The sequence below is a fragment of the Ambystoma mexicanum genome, chromosome 13 (genome assembly GCF_040938575.1).
Source record: "Ambystoma mexicanum isolate Mex_15411 chromosome 13, UKY_AmexF1_1, whole genome shotgun sequence".
In the NCBI taxonomy this organism is placed as follows: Eukaryota; Metazoa; Chordata; class Amphibia; order Caudata; family Ambystomatidae; genus Ambystoma; species Ambystoma mexicanum.
In genome coordinates this window covers 726,482,904-726,502,460 of record NC_090938.1, presented here as the reverse complement: position 1 = coordinate 726,502,460, position 19,557 = coordinate 726,482,904, and the positions used below count along the sequence as shown (strand labels likewise).

At 49.2% G+C, this 19,557-nt stretch overlaps 1 protein-coding gene across 1 annotated transcript in view; it reads right to left on the bottom strand.

Annotated features, from left to right (window-relative positions):
• Nucleotides 1–850: 850 nt before the first annotated feature.
• LOC138521816 (complement C4-B-like) overlaps nt 851–19,557 on the bottom strand; it is a 528,615-nt gene continuing 509,908 nt past the window's right edge. The window contains exons 40-41 of the mRNA XM_069634932.1: nt 16,581–16,713; nt 851–2,435 (exon numbers count right to left, since the gene is read on the bottom strand). Of these exons, the coding sequence (XP_069491033.1) occupies nt 2,294–2,435; nt 16,581–16,713 (275 nt within the window). The 3' untranslated portion in view covers nt 851–2,293. The remainder of the gene's footprint in view (nt 2,436–16,580; nt 16,714–19,557) is intronic.

Sequence of the window (19,557 nt, the reverse complement as noted above, 5' to 3'; positions counted from 1 at the left end):
AGCCCAGTTATTGACCAGAGTGCCCATTATCCTGAGTTACTTATCACAGTCTATAGCAGCCATGTCCCTCGACCAGGGCCACTATCAGCGCTGGTTATTTATCGCAACCATGATCAAGCCCAGTTATTGACCAGAGTGCCCATTATCCTGAGTTACTTATTACAGTCTATAGCAGCCACGGCCCTCGACAAGGGCTACTATCAGCGCTGGCTATTGATCGCAACCATGATCAAGCCCAGTTATTGACCAGAGTGCCCATTATCCTGAGTTACTTATCACAGTCTATAGCAGCCATGTCCCTCGACCAGGGCCACTATCAGCGCTGGCTATTGATCGCAACCATGATCAAGCCCAGTTATTGACCAGAGTGCCCATTATCGTGAGTTACTTATCGCAGTGTATGGCAGCCATGGCCCTCGACCAGGGCCACTATCAGCGCTGTTTATTGATGATCCTTGGCCACACATACCCAGGAGTGTCATTAATTACCCCCGTCATTGATCACTGGCCTTACTGACTCCAGCTATTAATCAGGATCAGCATTAGGCCCAGTTATCGATCATAGCCGGTGGTGATCAGAGACATCAGCGGCCCCAGCCACCGGTGAGTGTCGATATTGGCGTCCATAAGCGTGCAGAGGAAAAGGTTTCATAGAGCACAGCTGTAGCTCTTGTAGAGATGATGCCCGAGGCTAACACATATTTTGGGATGAAGGCTTGCAACACCCCTCCTGGGTTGCTTCCTCGGGCAATCGTGCTCAGCGCATTCAAACAGGACCTTGATTTTGTAGGCAAGAGACTTCTGGTTAATTATATGTGTGACAGAGAAACATGACTTAGTCGAACACAGCTAAGGAGGAAACACTATTTTCTTTATTGCATGTTATAGTGTGCAAACAGAAGCATAACTTTGGTAAAAACAGAAAATGAGAAAACATGTCAATCATTTGTAAACATCCATTCAGGTTACATGTTATAATGTGTTCTACGCAAATGCAGGTTTGGCAAAGACAGTGAAGAAGTGGGGCTTTCAGTGTCGTGTGTTACCTGTGGATCAAGCCGCCGGTGGGCAGTCTGTGCTACTATGAAGCCCTGTGCAGAAAAACACTTTAACACACAGACATCCCGAAGAAAGAGTGTGGGCACAGAAAGGAAGCGGAGAGAAGGTGGCAGAAGATGTACTGTAGGTGGACTCAGAGCAATAGGAGGTGGAAAATATGTGGGGGTCAATCAGTGAAAAGCATGACAGGGGAAGTGTATTTATTTATTTATTTATTTACTTAGTTGCATTAGTATAGCGCACTTGCAGCCCAAAGGCATCGAGGCGCTGTTACATGAAATTGTAAGAAGACTTGATTCAATGGAAACAAATGAACGGTAACAGGCTTGGTTACAAAAGCGTAAGTGAACAGACAGAGGTGCAAATGCAGTACATGGAAAGCAAACATTTAGGCAGAATCTATACTTGTATGCAGGAGTTTTTACTAAACAAAAAGCGTAGTTTTAATAGCTTTGCGGAATGCTAAATGGGAGTCAATCATACGTAGGTGAGTGGGAAGCGCATTCCAGTGTGAAGCGGCCATAGTGGGGAAGTTAGACTGAGCAGTGAAGACCTTAACTGACCAATACTGGAAAGCACACATGGCTATATTAGACAGGAGACCTGTCTATAGGCAGAGGCAGCAGGGGCTCCTGAAGGTCTCCCGGAAGTCAGGGGAATCTCCCTGACTGATCAACAGTCTCCCTAGTGCCCATTCTGACCCTAAATCTCAGCAGATTCAAAAGCATGAATTCAGCCAATAACAGCAGCTGTTACTGCAGTGCTTAGAAGTGGGTGGAATCTGGCACTGGGCGCCATGTAAAAACCAGACTTTATTATTACGCAGCATCTAGCAACAGTATCACATTAAATGGATGTCAAGTGTGTGTTTGGTAACAACGGCAACAATGTGGCAAAAGCTCCTCCAATAGTTTGAGAATGAGAGCTACACTCTGCATGAAATCAGTTTCACAAGTGGAGGCTATCGGTGAAGGCAAGGGAGGAAGGCGGTGCACGGAGGATGTGGAGGGGCGAGGAGGGAAGGGAGGCCGGTGGCGCAGAGCTGGTGTTGGTTTGGCAACGCTGGATCATCAGTGCAATGTGCCCATCCACTTTGGCCTGGCATTTTCAGCCTATCACATTAGCTATCATCAGTCTTGGGGACCACAGGTGCAAGGGGCTATGCAAGGGGCTATGAGGTTTGGGGTTCACCACACGCTGGCCACATCGCCTCCAGGACCGCTCCCTTGGCCCCCTAGACCATGCAGCCATTTTTGCCGTACTCCTCCATGAAGGCCTCGGCCAGCGCGCACTTGTTGCGGTTGGTGGTGGCTTTGCAGATCCCCGGGGACCCGAGCTCCTCAATCCAGGAGGTGGACTCCAGCAGGTACTGCAACCTGTGGGCGAAGGGGTGAGAAAGAGGCAGAGGGAGACATTAGACTTCAGGGTTCTGCTGCTAGAGAACAAACTCATTGAGGTATACGCCCAGTGTTTCACTGTCTCACCCACTGGATGCACATCTCACTCCTTTTTGTACATTCTCACCCATGGAGTGAGTCTCACCCATTGGAGCACTGTCTTGCTCATTGGGTGAGAGTCTCACCCATTTTATGGACTCACTCATAGGGTGTGCATCTTTCCCAATTTAGGACATTATCTCCCATGGGGGTGTGAGTCTTACCCACTGGAGCACCGTCTCACTCATGGGGTGTGAGTCTTTCCCATTGGAGAACTGTCTCACTCACGGGGTGTGAGTTTCAAGCCTTTTAGTGCCACTCGCCGTTTACCACATTCTCACTCTTGGGCTGTGAGTCTCACCCATTGCAGAACTGTCTCACTCATGGGGTGGGAGCCTCACAGCAGCAGCTTGTGAATTGTTTAATGAGAGGGGCGTACACATTTCTTACAAAAATGCATGAGCGACCGAGCATAGTGGGTGGGAGATTTTGGGGTGATTCTCATAGAAGGCATTTTTTTTTAATGATAAAACTGCAAACTTTCTCTGAACGATTGAGTAAAAAGCCACACAGTTTACAATCAGTTTTGTAAGGTAACATTTTTCAGCACATTTTCATGATCCCTTTGGACACTTTATGCTATCATTCAGCCAGTGTAAAAACGTTTTCATGCTGACTGTGCCCATAAATGTCCATTCTGGCTGCACCAATATATCCCAGTGTTACAACATGAGAATATATACATGTTTGCTTTGCCCATAAGGCCAGTAATGATACTATAAGAAACCATGTCCATGCTGGCTCTGCCAATATATTCCATTACTACTGTTGGCGTTGCCCTTAATGCTAGTAAAAAGGCCATGTCACAGTTAGAACATATTTCCAGACTGACTGAACCAATGTAGGCCAGTATGGCCACTTAAGGAACAGTAGATCTAAATGTGCTCCACAATACTGCGCAACACCACTGAGATTGTGCCACAGGTCTGTGATGAGTACCAATCTGTAATCTGTCTTTGATTGGCTATCGTGACTCATCATCTACAACAGTGGCATCTTCGCGAGAACAATTCATGTTGAGCAGGAAGAGTGTGTATATGTAAATTCGAGAGGGCCTAATTTGTTAAAGTTTACCCAAAAAGGATATACCCCAACTATTCTGGACCAATTTCTGGAATTTACTCATCATAATACATTTTGGGCAACGTCCAAATACAGATTTCTAGGAAAAATGGCAGACAAAGTAGCTTACAATCGAATTAAACTATTAATTGAAGAAAGCAATCATCTTGCTCCGGCCCCAGCTAGCACAGTAATGAATTACTCCTTCTCTCCATATGGGATGACACAGAGTTAACTGGGGACCAGAAACGTACCGTGGCGCCCATTCTCCTTCAACTTTCTGTGGCATTCCACCTGCTCAAAAAACACTACAGAGGACCTAATTTTCAGTACTGCAGGTTCTGTCAAACGTACATTTTATAACACCCTAAAGGGGCAGCTCTATGTAACAGAGGTGACATATTTAGGGCATGTCACCACTCAAGATGGGATAAAGCCCAAGACCAAACTGATGGAAACAATATTAAGAATACCTCCACCAACAAACAAAGATCAGCAGCTGTGCTCATTTGTGGGCATGGCAGAATATTATTCAAAGTTTGTCCCAAATTGTGGAACAAGACGGAAAATATGTGAGCTCTAATGAAGAAGGATGCATTATTTGAATGGTCTGAACGTTGCCAAGAGGAGTTAACTAAGATCAAAGAAAGGGTGTTAGGAGCTCCCACACTCAACATTTTTCCCCATCTGCAACCAACATACTCACTGTGGGTGTGAGTGGCATCGGTCTGCGATGCATACTGAAACAGATTCAAGATGGAATCGATGTAACCATAGTGTTTGCCTCATGTGTTTTGAATCAAGCAGAGCTGAATTACTGTACGATTGAAAGATAAGCTCTAGGGATCCATTGGGTGCTTCGACACTTCTGGACATTAATATGGGGTTTGCCAGTGATAATTAAGACAGACGACAAACCCCTTTTTCACATTAAATGTTCATCCAAGTCGCTCTGGGTTTCGCCAAGGATTAACAGGTGGTTAGTAGACATAATGCAGTACAATATTAAAGTGGCATATGTTCCTGGTCATGAAAATGTTGTGGCCGACTGTTTATCAAGATTGCCATGGGATGACACTGACAAGGAAAAGCAAGGGGATGAAGTGGAAGAATGTGTCATAGCAAGAACTCAGCCGGCCTTCTCTAAAGAGGAATGTGAAGATGGCTGTGAAGGAGGACAAAGAGATGACATGGCTGAAAGCTATTGGACCGAGGGGGGTGGAAAGACAGGGAACATACATTCCAAGGATACACTTATCTTAACAATGAGACAAGTGTAAACCATGGATGCCTACTCAGAGGAGAATGACTAATTCCCCCAAAATGCCTCAGTGGAACATTTTTACAACTTGCACTTGAAGGCCATTTAGGGAAGAACCTTACCAAGAGACACCTAAGGGAGGAATACTGGTGGGCAAGTATGATGAAAGAGGCGGAAGAACTGGTGAAAACATGTCAACCTTATGCTAATAGTGACAAGTCCAAGAAACCACACACTGCACCATTAATTCTGATAAAAATGCACAAAAAGATTTGGTGCAAACTAGGAATGGACATCACCGGCCCATTCCTGACCCTGGAAACTATAAAGCTTTCATCATATGCTTAGTAGACTACATGTCCAAATGGGTGGAATGGGGTATTGTGGAGGACACCATCACCACCAGGAAAGTTATCACATTTCTAGAAGAAGTTTTCAATAAAGAAGGAGACCCAGAAGAAATAGTGTCAGACAATGGAGTGCAGTTTGTCTCTGACGACATGCACGCTTTTCTGAAGAATAGATGCATCAACCACAGACGCACATCACTTTATCACCCTATGGAGAATGGCCTGGTTGAACGAATGAACGGAGTAATCAAAAATACCATACAACTAGCTTTGGCGAATGCTTTTCCATGGAGAGAAATATTGAGAGAGACACTCAGAGCTTACAGAATGACCCCTCATTCCTCCACCGGTGTTGAACCATTGTAATGATGAGAGGAAGAGTGTCATACAACAGATTAAATCCATTTTGGGCAGAAAAAAATCATACTAAAAGTATAGACATGGTAGAAATACTGAAGAGAGTCCATGAAAACCAACGCAAATATAAGGAGTTTATGCAAAAACGAGAGCGACTCGCAATACATCATTCCAAGAAGGTGATTGGGTGCATATTAGGAACCCACAAAGAGTGCTAAAAAGATTGTCAAGATACCAGGAACGCCAGCAAGTAAGGGATGTTGGACAGAAAAGTGCTCGTCCTGAGGACGGTACGAAGTGGTCGACCAATAATGCGGTTCCTGCTCCGAGGGACACAGCAATCACCCAGTCCTTACATGGCACTGAGTCAACTGCCCCAATTGTACACGAAAGGTGGTCCGAGAGCGGTTCAAGTGGTGGCATGCCTATGCCGTAGCAAAGGCTCATCCAGAAGAGCGAGAAGAATAGTTCCTTGTCGGAGCAATGACTACATTTATTATTTATTTGTTTTTTTAAACAATTTTTATTAATTTAAACAAACAACACTCCAAACATTACAACCATTTAGGACGTTCATAATCAATGTCAATGCTCTTCTCCGTCCTCCCCCCTCCCTCCCCAAAAACTCGAGCCGTCGTATCTATGCCATCCACCTGCACATCTTCAGGTGCCTCAGTTATTTCCAACTCATTCCAGTCTTCCGTTTCATGATTGTCCTGGTGGGGGTTTGCCATCGAGGTCACCAGTTGTCTCCAGGCTATCAGGGGGCCTACCTCTTCCTCTCCCTCTCTAGTAACTGCTTCATACCAGACCGCAGTTTCTGCTTCAGCCCATTTCAGGAGGTCTGCCCACCACATCTCCACTCTAGGCCGGTGGGCCGCCTTCCAGCACATTGCAATTCTGCACTTGGCCAAGATATAGGCCAGGTATTTCATCTTGCTAATATGTTTTAGATTTCGTGGCCTAGGGAAACTCCCAAGCATGCATGCCCAAGCAGACCCCACGTCAAGCACCACCGCCTGACTGGCCAATCTCGTCTCCAGTTCTACCCAGAATATCTTCACCTCTGGGCAAGCCCAGAACATATGTAACAGCCCAGCCTCTTCCTCCCCGCACCTGGGGCATTTCTGTATGGCCGAGCCACCAAACCTGGGTATTTTGCCGGGGGTCAGGTAAGCTCTGTGGGTGACATATAGCTGGATCTGCTGGAGTCTCGCATTCCGGGACACCTTCTTGTGGTACCTTTGGGCTCTATCCCATTGGCCCTCTATCATGGGTTCACCCACCTCTCCCTCCCAGTCAAGCCTCAATTGGAGCAGCTCCTTCCCCACCTTCATACTTTGGAGCTCATATATCCGAGATATTTCGTGCCCACCCTCCGAGACATCGTACATCATTTCTAGGGTGGCATCTGGTTCTTCTGCAAGTACTGTTTCGGGCCACCTTTCCCTCACCCGTTTCATGATCCTGGTGTAAGTGATATATTGGCCCCTATGCACCCTTGTTTCCTCCCGCAACCTCTGGAGTTCCACTGCCTCCCCCTCCTGCCATATGTCTCCAAGGGTGGCCAGGCCCACCGGTTCCCAGTATCTGCGGACCCCTTTAATCAGTTGGGAGTCTTCCCCACATAGCACCACCAACGGGACCTGCTAAGAGAGCGGGTCCAGGTCACCCACAGTTCTGCATGCCCTGTACCAGACCTCCCAGCCCAGCACCAACAGTCTCCCCATCCCCGCCACTTTCGTTTTACGCAGCCACACTGGCCCTCATTAGGACTCCGGCGCTAAACCATGGTGCTATTAGCACCATGGTCCATGCCGGAGTCCGCCATGGAGAAAGGAGGAATTACTACCCCATTGCAAGGTTGGCGGGGCGGTAATTCCCCCTTTCTACATGGCCCTTCCTCATTCCCATTTTTGCCCCATAGTGCTCAATGGGAATGGGGAAGGCGGCAATTACGGTACCGCAAATTGCGGTACCGTAATTGCCATCAAGGTCCCTTTGCGGGTCCCTACTTTAACGGATGGTCCAGACCAGCCGTTAAGGTTGGGAGCCGCAAAGGGACCTCGTAGTAAGGCGTAAAGGGGTTAACGGCGCCACAGCCTTTTACGGCGCTGTTAACCCCTTAACGCCGGGGTCGTAATGACCCCCACTGTCTCTTTTAGGAAGTATGGGGCAGAGTCACCATGCAAGAGCCTGCCTTCCGCGGATTCCTCTGCGGACAACCACCTAGCTAGATATAATAACTGTCCCGCCAAGTCATTTAATTCAAAATTTGGCAGGTTTATGCCCCCCTTATCACACGAGTTTTGTAGTTTCCACAGGGCCACCCTATTTCTAGAATTTTGCCATATGAAACCCCTGCACAGACTATGGAGTCTGGCAAAGAAACGTCTGGGGATCAAGTATGGGACATTTACAAAAAAGTGTAATAGTCTGGGCAAGACCACCATTTTGAGCAGCACTGCTCTTCCCATCATGGCCAGGGGTAATCTGGACCAGAACACCATGCCCTTTTTAATGTCTTCAACTGCCTTCTCTGTATTGTGTTTGTGCTCTACCTCTATCTTGTGGTATATGTTTATGCCTAAATATCTAAACGTCTCGGTCTGCCAGGGTATCTGTAGAATGGGCAGGTTTTCCTGTGCAATGCCTTTGTACCTTCCCAGGGGGAACACGCTGGACTTCCCGGGGTTTACCGATATGCCCGAGAGGGCGGCATAGCGATCCATCATCTCCAGCACATATTGCAGATTCTCCTCCGGGAATCGCAGATAGAGGAGCATGTCATCTGCGTACAGTGATATCAAGTGTGTGTTTTCTGTCGTACGAATCCCCACCTCTCCGTATTGTTGCCTAAGGCAAATTGCCAACGGCTCCAACGCAAGGATATATAACATGGGCGACAAGGGGCATCCCTGTCTAGTTCCCCTACTGAGTTGCCACTTGTCTGAGATTATGGTCCCCGTTTTGACCCTTGCGATCGGGGAGCTATATAACATCTTGACCCATCTAATACATCCCGGCCCTATCCCGTATCCTTTCAGGGTCGCCATCAGCCATGGCCACCTCACTGAGTCAAAGGCTTTGACCGTATCCAGCGACACTATGGCCAGCTCACCCGGGCCATTCTCTGTTTGATCAATAATATGGTGTAGCCTTCTGTGGTTATCCGTGATGTACCTGCCTGGGACATAGCCTGTTTGCTCCGAGTGTATCAATCTCCCAATTACTTGCTTAAGCTTGTTGGCAAGCACTGCCCTGAGTATTTTGCTATCTTGATTAAGCATCGATAAGGGGCTATAGGACCCACAGTCCTCATTCGGCTTGCCCGGTTTCAGGAGCGGGATGATCATTGCCTCTCGGAGTAGCTCCTGCCTATACGCTTTGTAGAATTCGCTGGGTAACCCATCCGAGCCGGGCACTTTACACGTGGGCAGGTGTTGGATCACCGCCTCCAGTTCATCTGAGGTGATTGGAGCCTCCAGATCTGCTCGTTCTAGGTCATCCAAGGTGGGCAGCCCTATATCTTCTATTGTTTCCAGAATTTCTTGATCCATATCTCCACCCACATCTTCATACAAACGTTTATAGTATATGAGGAACTCCTTATTACTCCTTCCTGGGTGTTACGGATCTGGCCTTCCGCATCCCTGACTTCTCTAATCACCGGCCGGTGTGTCTCATTTTTGTATAACCAGGCCAGTAGTCTGCCCGGCTTGTCTCCCCCCGCATGTTGCCTCTCTGTGTATTTCATATAATTTAGCTTGCACAGTCTATCCTCGAGTTCGCTGCTAGTATTTTGTAGATCTCTTATCTTAGCACTGTCTTCCCGGGTGGTCCCCCCCCTTCGCATCAGGTCTTCTAGCTCTCTTTCAGTTTCCTGCAAGTCTTGTTCTATACCCCCTTGGAGCCCTTTGGATTTTGATATGGCTACCCCACGCACCACCACCTTAAATGCCTCCCATACTGTTCCCATGGATCGTACACTGCTCGTATTGATGTCAAAATATTCCTCGATGGCCTCCCTCAGGTCCTCTCAGAATCCCGGGTCCTGTAGGGCCTCAGCTCTGAGCCTCCACGTCGGGGCTCGCGCTCTAGGGGAGTGGTGTTGCCACTCCACGACCAAAGGCGAATGGTTCGAATGCACCCTGGCTTTATATTCTGCGCTCACCATTTCTCCCGCTATCTCGGCGGCGAACACATAATCCAGCCTAGTATTCAGGTCAGGTGGCACTGCGTAATGCGAGTATTGCCTGTCCGTTGGGTGCAACCGTCTCCACACATCCTCCAGTCTAAGGTCTGTCAACAGTGTCCCCAACGCTTTGGCTGCTGGCGCAGGTTTTGATAGCTTGCTATCTGACCTGTCCATCCCGGGGTTCAGGGTGCAATTGAAATCGCCTCCCCACAATATTGCGCCACCTAGCAGGGGGCTAATTTTACTATATAAGGACCTAAAAAAGGCAGCAGTATGATGGTTAGGGGCATATGAATTTATGATGTTCACTTCCCTGTTTTCCAGGAGTCCCGCCACCACCACCATTCTACCTTCCGGGTCTGTCGTCGATCAGAGCAGCTGAAACAGCACATGTGGTGCCACCCATGTAACCACCCCTCTTGCATATGCCGAGTATGTGGCTCCCGTGACGCTACCCTTCCATTTTCTCCTAACCACCTCCATTTCTCCTTGGTGAGGTGGGTTTCCTGTAGCAGAGCTATTTCAATCCTCATCCTCTTTAGGTACATCATTACTTTATTACATTTTAGGTAACTATTGAGGCCCCGCACATTGCAGGTCACAACTCTGAGGTTACCCGATTCCATTGACTTGATGTCCTCTCTCTCCCCTCCACTTCCCATGTCGTTCCCGATGGCTCGTTTCCAGGCTCATTTCCCCTCCTCAACAACTCCCCCCTTCCCCAACCATGCCCCACTGCATACAACTCTTTCCCTCCCCCTCCCTACCCAACCCCAAACAATTCCCCGCTCCATCCCTGGATCTCAGGCCCACCCGCGTCTGGTCCTTTCTCGTGCCACCGAGGACTAGGACCCCGCGGGGCGTCACCAAGCTAATAGTGACCTAACTAAGCGTACTGCTATGTGGGTTCAAGGGTTGTTTCCCTGGAGCTCTCACTTATATAATTAGGATTATTCAGTTCAAACGGATCTTGCAAGCATGTACTTTCCCAGCAGCACTTTCCCTGTGAGCCTTATTTAATGCTATATTCTAGTCCCAATGTCTGGCGCTATGTCACCTAGGGTGTCACAGCAACATGTTACTTATCTTCTTCGGCTCCCGTCTGGAAAACCGATTCTTGGGGGTGGGTCTGCATATCCAGCCAATCCATAACGTCCTCTGGCGTCTCGAAAAACAAAGTTTTGTTCATGTGGACCACCTTCAGTCTGGCCGGGTAAAGCAACATATATCTATAACCTGTTTCTCCCAGTCTTCTTTTCACCGCTCTGAAGTTCATTCTGCTACGTTGTACCTGCAAGGTATAGTCCGGGTATGTGGTGATTTTCGCAGGCCCCCTTTCGATCATTCCACCCTTCGGGAAGAATTCAAGTATTCTTTCCCGATCCTGATAATTCCGAATTTTTGCAATCAACGGCCTGGGAGGGGCTCCCGGGGGCGGCCTCCTCGCTAGAGCCCTGTGCGCCCTTTCAACAGCAAACCCCTGGGTCAGTGTCCCTCCGGTTATTTCCTGCAGTAACATGGTTTCCACGTATTCCATTGGGTTAGGCCCTCCCGTTCCTTCTGGCAATCCAACAATGCGGATGTTATTGCATCTGGCGCGTCCTTCTGCTTCCTCCGCTCTGTTCTCCAGATTGCCTACTCGCTGTACAAGGCATCGAGTTCCGATCTATGGGCGGCGCAGTCTGCCGTGTTTGGGGCCATCTCTTTTTCCAGGTTTCCAGTGCGCTCCGCAAGCGTTCTCACATCTTGTATTAGTAAGTTCACTTCTTCCTGGACCGTTCCGACCTTGAGGTCCAGTGCCACTTTCAGTTCGTTCATAGCCAGGCCCAGCTTAGTCTCCCAGGCAACTTTCAGGTCCGCATTCGCCGCCAGCCCCTCTTGGATCGTGCCTGGAAGCTCCTCCATCACAGTGGTAGTTTTGTCCTTACTCCTGACCCCCTCTGTCCCTGGGGATGTCTTGGCATAGACATCTAACGTGGGCTGCTTGCTCTTACAACTTTGTCAGACATTGTGCCGTGCCAACTATGTGTGAGCCAGCTCAGCCGCCTCTCGCGTGAGAGTCTACGTGGTGTCGGGCTGTTCCTGATGTTTGGAGCCCGCTTTGCCTGTGTTAGGGGTACCTTCTCCTGCCTACTGCGCTCCTGAAATAGGCTGTGTCCTCCCACGTGCTTGCACCCGCTCAGTGTTATTCCGCTGGTCTCCTGGTGGTCGGGCGAAATGGCTGGTCCCACGCCCCTCTACACCGGGGCCCGATGGGGCCCCACAGCCATCTGGCCCACAGTCTTGTCTCTGGCGCTTTTGTCCAACCCCGTGCCGGTGCAAGCTACATTTTTTGCGTATTCCCTGGGGTTCAGCAAATATTCCGGGGTGAGCTGCCTGCTCTGCCCTGTTCAACTGGCAGAAGGGTCCCTCTGTACGCGGATCTCATCTGTGCAGCCTTTTGTGTTGTTTGTTTTGTAGGGGTAGTTATGCGGGAGCCACGGCACACGTGGATGGCTCCAACTCCGGTTCAACTCCTCTCCGTCCTCAGGCTACGGTGCACAGTTCACCTCTTTCACCAACCTATGTTTTCTGCACCACCAGCTCGTATACTGTGGATGGCGCACTACGCGGGGGGCTCGTGCTTACCAGCACCCTCCAGGGCCGTGTATGCTGCTTTCCGGTCCCGGTATGCGCCCCTCAGACTGGGTACTCCAGTTTCCTCACCCTGGCCCATGCGTTACTTCAGCATCTGCTCAGAAGCAGGGGGTGTGCGCCGTGTTGGGGGCTTGTGCCTGCCGACCCATATTCTGGCTGGGTGTTTATTCCAGCGCTCCTGGCAAGATTCCATTGGGAGACCCCCCCGGGCACACCCCACCAGGGCCCCACGGTCTTCTATCGGGTCCCAATTTGTTCGGAGCTGTCTCTGTTTTCAATCTCCTCGCTCCGCTCCTGAGCGCGATGGGACACTGTTCTGCCAATCTGGGTATCCACTGGGTCTGGCTCCAGTGGGTCTGTATGCGACATTACAGCACGATCGAGCTCCGGCACCAGCCCCCTGGTGGTCCGGATCGTTATGAAGGTCGACGTATGTTATCCAGTCCCCCTCTGGGCCTTGGTCTTGCGAGGCCTCTGCTCTACTAGGAGACCCAGGGGTCCCGTTGTGTAGGCCAGTGTGCCCAGCGGTCGCCGTCCTGCCGTCCCTTCCTCAGTGGCAGCAACGCCGCTGGGAGCCTTGCGTTCCGCACCCCAAATTGACCGGCATTCGGCGATGGTGCAGTCTTGCGCCATGTCCGCGTTTGTCGCAGGCCACAATGCATGTGTCTCGATCCGGCTATGCCTCCTAACCAGGACCCAGATTCTGCTTCCAGGCAGGGCTCCTGCAGTAATCCGGTGCCGCAGAGGGCGCGATCCCGGCCACACCAGTCAATGCTGCTGCAGCGGCTCGTTCTGCAGGCCCCCCCGGCCAGCTGATCAGTTTTGCGCTGAAGCCCGGCTTATCAGGCGGCCCTGCGTCACAGCAGTCCCGGTCACGGCCGCAACAGCGAATATTGCGGTGGCAGTACCGTGGTCAGTTTATGACCCTTTGTCCTCTGCTGGCCATCTTGTTTGCATTCAGTGCACAGGCGCCCAGTTTTCTTCGGGCTGCTGTAGCTTCCGTGTCCTGCTACGAATCCTTCCCCTTTAGTGCTCGATGTATGCTCCAACCATTCATGCATCTATACGTATGCTGCCGGCATGCCTAGGTTCATGGACACTTCATTTTCCTTCAGGATCGATGTCGGATCCATGGGAGCTCCTCCAGGGCACGTCCTTTCATGCGGCCATCACGCCACGCCCCTCGACTACATTTATTATTGAAATCTTTTGTGCTGTTCCTTTTCGTCCTCAACCCATTCCTTCTTCCCCTCCTTTCCCCCGCTTTTTCCTCTCTCCCCTCTCCCATCTCTCCTCACCTTCTCTTTTGTCATTCTATGAGGGGGACATGTTGTATATGCCACTTCCAGAACTCCATCCGCTGGGGCACATGAGCCAGGAGGTTGGTGGTGGAGTGAAGGCGTAGCCAGCTGTCTCTGCACCATCGCTGCTTCGAGACCTATAGGTGATGTGTGAGCCTTTCAACCTATTGTCCATTTTTGGTTTCTCATCAGAGAATGGGGTGGATTCATCTCTATCTCCGCTCCAGGATTCATCTCTATCTCCACTCCAGGATTCATCTCTATCTCTGCTCCAGGATTCATATCTATCTCCACTCCAGGATTCATCTCTATCTCCGCTCCAGGATTCATCTCTATCTCCGCTCCAGGATTCATCTCTATCTCCGCTCCAGGATTCATCTCTATCTCTGATCCATCTTTACTCGCAGAGCAGCGTAGCTAGGTTGTGACTGCAAGCTTTTCTGAGCACTATTTAAGCGCTCTTTATTTACGTTTTCCTATGGGTTCATATTTATGTTTTGCAGAACGTGCCAATTCGTGGCGTTTCCTAACCACTGTCTTAATGGTTGTCCCGGGAGGATAGCTCAGCGGCAACGTGCTCGCCTTGGAAACAAGACAACACAAATCATCACAGGTTCGATCCCCGGGTCCGCGCTTAGTAACCTCTGGGTGTTAAGCGCGTTATAAATACGCAACTATGTCATATTCCTGTAACAGTGCCTCGATGCCCCCAGGCTGTGTGAGCGCTTTAAAAAATACAAATAAATAAATAATGGTAAAGACAGGATATTGCATATCCTATAAACAGGAGATATCAGGCGTAAGGTGCAGGTACACCATTTACAATGTATTCTGCATACACAGATGGAGCATTGGTTTCTTCGTTTGTTTTCTTGTATACTTTGGACATTGGTTACCGTTAATCAATTGGGTGTTTGTTTCCTCTCTTTCCTTTATCACTTTAGATCATGGGAACCTCTTAAAGCTTATTTGGAAGTTCTTGCCATTCACATGTAAGCGTCCTTCATCGCATTGCTTCCAATTTTCAGCCCCTGATGAATGTTCAACACATTTAGGTTGTGTTTAGAGGGACAGAAACATGTAGAGCCAATTAAAACACAAATGCGGATAGTTGGACATATATGTATTTCTATTGTGTGTTATCATATGTAGTGTCAACCTGTCTTTTGATGATTCATTTATGTTGTCTTGTGTATGTTGGATTCAAGTTTTGTGTGAACATTTAAAGTCACCTTCCCCAGTGACTATAAAGATGTTATGAGTTGTGTGAATATTGAATGCAAATAAATTTATATTTTTCGTATGATTTAAATACCCGGTCTAGTCCATTTTTTCAGGACTGGAGGTATTAAAGGTCTACAGAGGTCATCTACTCTTAATGGTCTTTAATCTTCTTTTCCTCTCCTTTATTCCATACAAGTATTGTGTACTCACTTACAGTTATCTAAATGCGCTTAAAAGCACAACCGAATTATTACAACACTTTAGGACATTTCCATCTCCTTGCGCTTCCAGGACTTTGCTCCGCCTCCCGGAGTGGCAGCCGCAAAACATACTTCCCCCAAAATGCATCCCTCCTTTGCTGTGTTTGTAGCATCCATTTCCAACTTCCCCGTTCTCTTATCTTCCCATTGCTCCTTTTCTTTCCTCCAGTAGAGCAAGTTCTGGATACCCCGGCAGAGGCACAGCATGCCACTCTATGGCACAGGCTAGGCGCTCTAAAACTACTACTCTGGTAATTTGCAGCAGTATAACAGCATATTAGCATTGCATAACATAGCAAAAAGTGTATATGACAATGGACAAACCTCCCTAGGCGTACTTAAAAAGCAGCGTGTGTATGTGTGCGCGTATATGCATGCATGCATGTGTGTGTCTGTGCATGTGTGTATGTGGTGTCACTATGTGTTTGTTCATGGCATTGGCATGTGTGGTGAATTTGTGCATTGTGGGTGTTGGTGTTGTGCGCAAGTATGTGCAGTGTGCATGTGTGTGTCTGCGTATGTGCATGTGTGTATGTAGTGTCACTGTGTTGTAACTTTGTGAATTGTGGGTGTTGGTGTTTTGCGCGGGTATGTGCAGCGTGCATGTGTTTGTCTGTGTATGTGCATGTGTGTATGTGGTGTCACTGCATGTTTGGGCATGTGCATGACATATGTGGTTAATTTGCACATTGGGACTGTTGTTGGTGTTTTGTGTGGGTATGTGCAGCATGCATGTGTTTGTCTGCGTATGTGCATGTGTGTATGTGACTGTGTGTTTGGGCATGTGCATGCTATGTTTGGTGAATGTGCGCATTGTGGGTGTTGGTGTTTTGCGCGGGTATGTGCAGCGTGCATGTGTGTATGTGGGTATGTGCATTTGTGTATGTGGTGCCACTGTTTGTTTGGGCATGTGCATGGCATGTGTGGTGAAATTGTACGTGTTGGTGGTGTTGTGTGCGGGTATGTGCAGCACGCATGTTTGTGTCAGGGTATGTGCATGTGTGTAGGCGGTGTCACTGCGTGTTTGGGCATGTGCGTGGCATGTGTGCTTAATTTGGGCATTGTGGGTGTTGTGTGAGGGTATGTGCAGCATGCATGTGTGTGTCTGGGTATGTGCATGTGTGTACGTGGTGTCACTGAGTGTTTGAGATTGCGCATGGCATGTGTGGTGAATTTGCGCATTGGGGCTGTTGGTGGTGTTGTGTGCGGGTATGTGCAGCATGCATGTGTGTGTCTGGGTTTGTGCAAGTGTGTCTGTGGTGTCACTGTGTGATTGGGCATGCGCATGGCATGTGTGGTGAATTTGCGCATTGGGGCTGTTGGCGGTGTTGTGTGCGGGTATGCGCAGCATGCATGTGTAAGTGGTGCCACTTACTGTCCCTCCGTGTCGGTCGTGTCCCCATCCTTCCCCATCAGCAGGTACTCTTTGCCGGGATTCAGCTGCATCTGGCAGGCTTTGCGCTGGATGAAGTTGCGGAAATCCCCCGCCTTGATCTTTTCGTCATTGGCTGCAGAACGGTGGCAGAAAGGGGCGGAGAGGAACACGTTATTCCACAGCTAGACAAATACCCCAATAGCCTGCACGTGCTCCAGCTACACTCTTTATGACCTCACATCTTATCCAAATTTGGACTCACTCAGAAGTAAGTGCTTTTTAGAAACCACTCAGAGCATTCATTCACATATATTTCCAGGGCAGGCGTCTTTTGGCATAAATTAGGACAATCTGTGCAAAAAAATGAAGACCCATATTCAGAACATGAGTGATGCACTCACATACAGACCCTCAATTTATTATAACTAACAACACGCTGAATACTTACTACAAAAACACGTACATTCACACTGAAAAATCGGGGGAGGTGGGGTGAACGAGACCTTGGGGACAGCCACGATCTAAGAAGTTAATGATAAAATGACTCGGAAGAGATTTCATGGAAACAAGCTTATATACAGTGGTGGAAATGGAAAAAATGTGGTGGGGGATCCCACAAGTGCCGGGGTGGGGGAGGAGTTGGGGGCAGAGGGGGCGTGGTCTAGAAGGGGCGGGGTTGGTAGTGGCCATCCGATCAGATTAATACTTTAAAAAAAAGAAAGAAAAATAAGAGCCCACAACAGTAACATTGCCTTTTACCGCCGGCCAGGGCTTTAAGTGGGACGGGGCCTGGTGGGGCCCTGTGGGGCCCACTAATCTCCCCTGCCAGCCCGGGCCACTACACAAAAGGATTTTTTTCTGAAGCCTGAAGCTCTCGCTCGTGTGCGAAAGCTTCAGGCTCCAGAAAAAAATGCCTTTCAGCCGTAATGGTGGCGCCGCACCTGCGAGGCATCCCTTTAAGCAGGAGAAGCCTGTTGGCCTGCGCCGCCATTATGGAGAAAACGCGAGGCCGCTGGAAGCTGAGGCCGTTTTCCTGGAGACTGAAACTCGTGGAGTTTCAGTTTTCATGAAAACGGCCTCAGCTTCCAGAGGCCTCACCCTTTCAGCCTTAATGGTGACGCTGCCCCTACCAGCTGGCAAGGGGCAGCGCCACCATTAAGGCTGAATAGGCGAGGCCCTGTCCCCTGCCAGGCAAGCCTATAGAATATAAATGCAGAGATCAACACCCTCTCCCCAAGGGGGAGAGGGTGTTGATCACTACAAAAGGTTGCCTGGCAGGGGTGCCAGTAGCCCATTGAGCCGGGGCTCATCAGGGGGGCGTGGCATGACGGGCCCGCAGGACCCCTGCAGTTAGGCCAGACCCCCTTGATGAGCCCTGGCTCATTTTGTTGTGCGAAAAAAAGAAAAAGAAAAAAAAAACGCCCGCGAGGGCAGCATTGCCTTTTACGCGGCTCTGGCGCTGTTGTGTAAAGCACAATGCTCGCTACATGTACAACTGATTCCTTTCAGTTGTACATGTAGTGAGCATTGTGCATTACACATCAGTGCCAAAGCCGCGGTAAACAGCAAATGCTGCCGTCGCGGACGCTTTTTTTTTTCTTTTTCTTTTTTACAGCACGGTTCATGGGCTTCGGTGGCTGACTCTGTCCGGATCCCGAGATCCGGCTACACATCTGGTGCCGGATCTTGGATCCGCCGAGAGCCGGCCCAATGACCAGCACTGCTTATATAACGTCACCCCAAAATACGTTAGATTCATGTCAGGCCGGCCTCCCTGGCAGAGCCAATGCACTCAGGGTAGCGAGATAGAAACCGCTACTAGGAGGCCTGGAACTTTCCCAGATTCTCAGAATCACTTTCACTGCTAAGAGTACCGCCCAGATTAGACACTCCCTGTGCCCCCCCCACCACACAGGGTGGTCTGCGGAGCATTCCGTCGCCTGCCTCTTTGTCCGTTTCTGACTCCTGGAAACAGCAGACCATAACTGAACCCCCTACTAGGTGTTGGGTGGTCAGATTACGTCATGCACGATGTGTCATTTTGTGGGCGGAGCGGAAAATGGAGGCGGAAAAGCAAAGTGTTTGTCATTGACACCACCCTATTACGCCACGCCCCATTCTCGTGCTCATAAAAGGCATGGGGCGACATGGAAAGGAGTCAACCGCTACCCGCGGCCCATCACTGCGAAGACCCTGTGAAACCAGCTCTACTGTGACAAGACCACACAGACCAAGAAGAAAACAAACCCACGACTACATACTCAACCCGAGAAGATGGAGTAATGAGGCTCAAGCCTCGGTATCCAAAAATCACTGCTGATGGATAAAAATCTATCAGCAAGAAGAAGAACAAGCGCGGAAAGGAATCAACATCTCCGCCGTGATTTGTTCCTGTGTTGTGTGAGCACTTAGTTTTACACCTGAGGTGAGATGTTCACTGAGGTGTAAAAAACATCGATTTTTATGGAATCTCCTTGCATTAGTACCTCCTAATGAGCAGGAGGATTCCATAGGAATCTATTAGGAAATTTGCTGGCCACGTTTTGTTTTTTAGCAGAGCTTAGAGTCAAACGGAAAGTAAAGGCGATTGTGCCTGGTTTTACACTTCAGTTTTACACTACTTTGTAAATGTTTAAAATGGCATGCTGTCCCCTGGATGAAAGGTGAATTTTTCTTAAAATGACCTCCATCACGTTCTCGCGTGGTGATGCAAACCGCATCATCACGCCAAGAAAATAAAACGTGAAACTTCACCACACCGCAACAACAAACAAACACATACGTCGCACCAACAGCACATGAGGACTCACATCGATCCAATATTCACACCCAAGCTCAGCGCACAGTGAAAACCGAACTGAAGCTGCCAACAGGATACCACCATCCTCACTTTCCTACTCCCCCTTCACCCACTAACCCCACCCCCGCCTTCGTGTTTGCAGATCCACCAGAGCGCCTGGGGACTCATTCCGTTGGC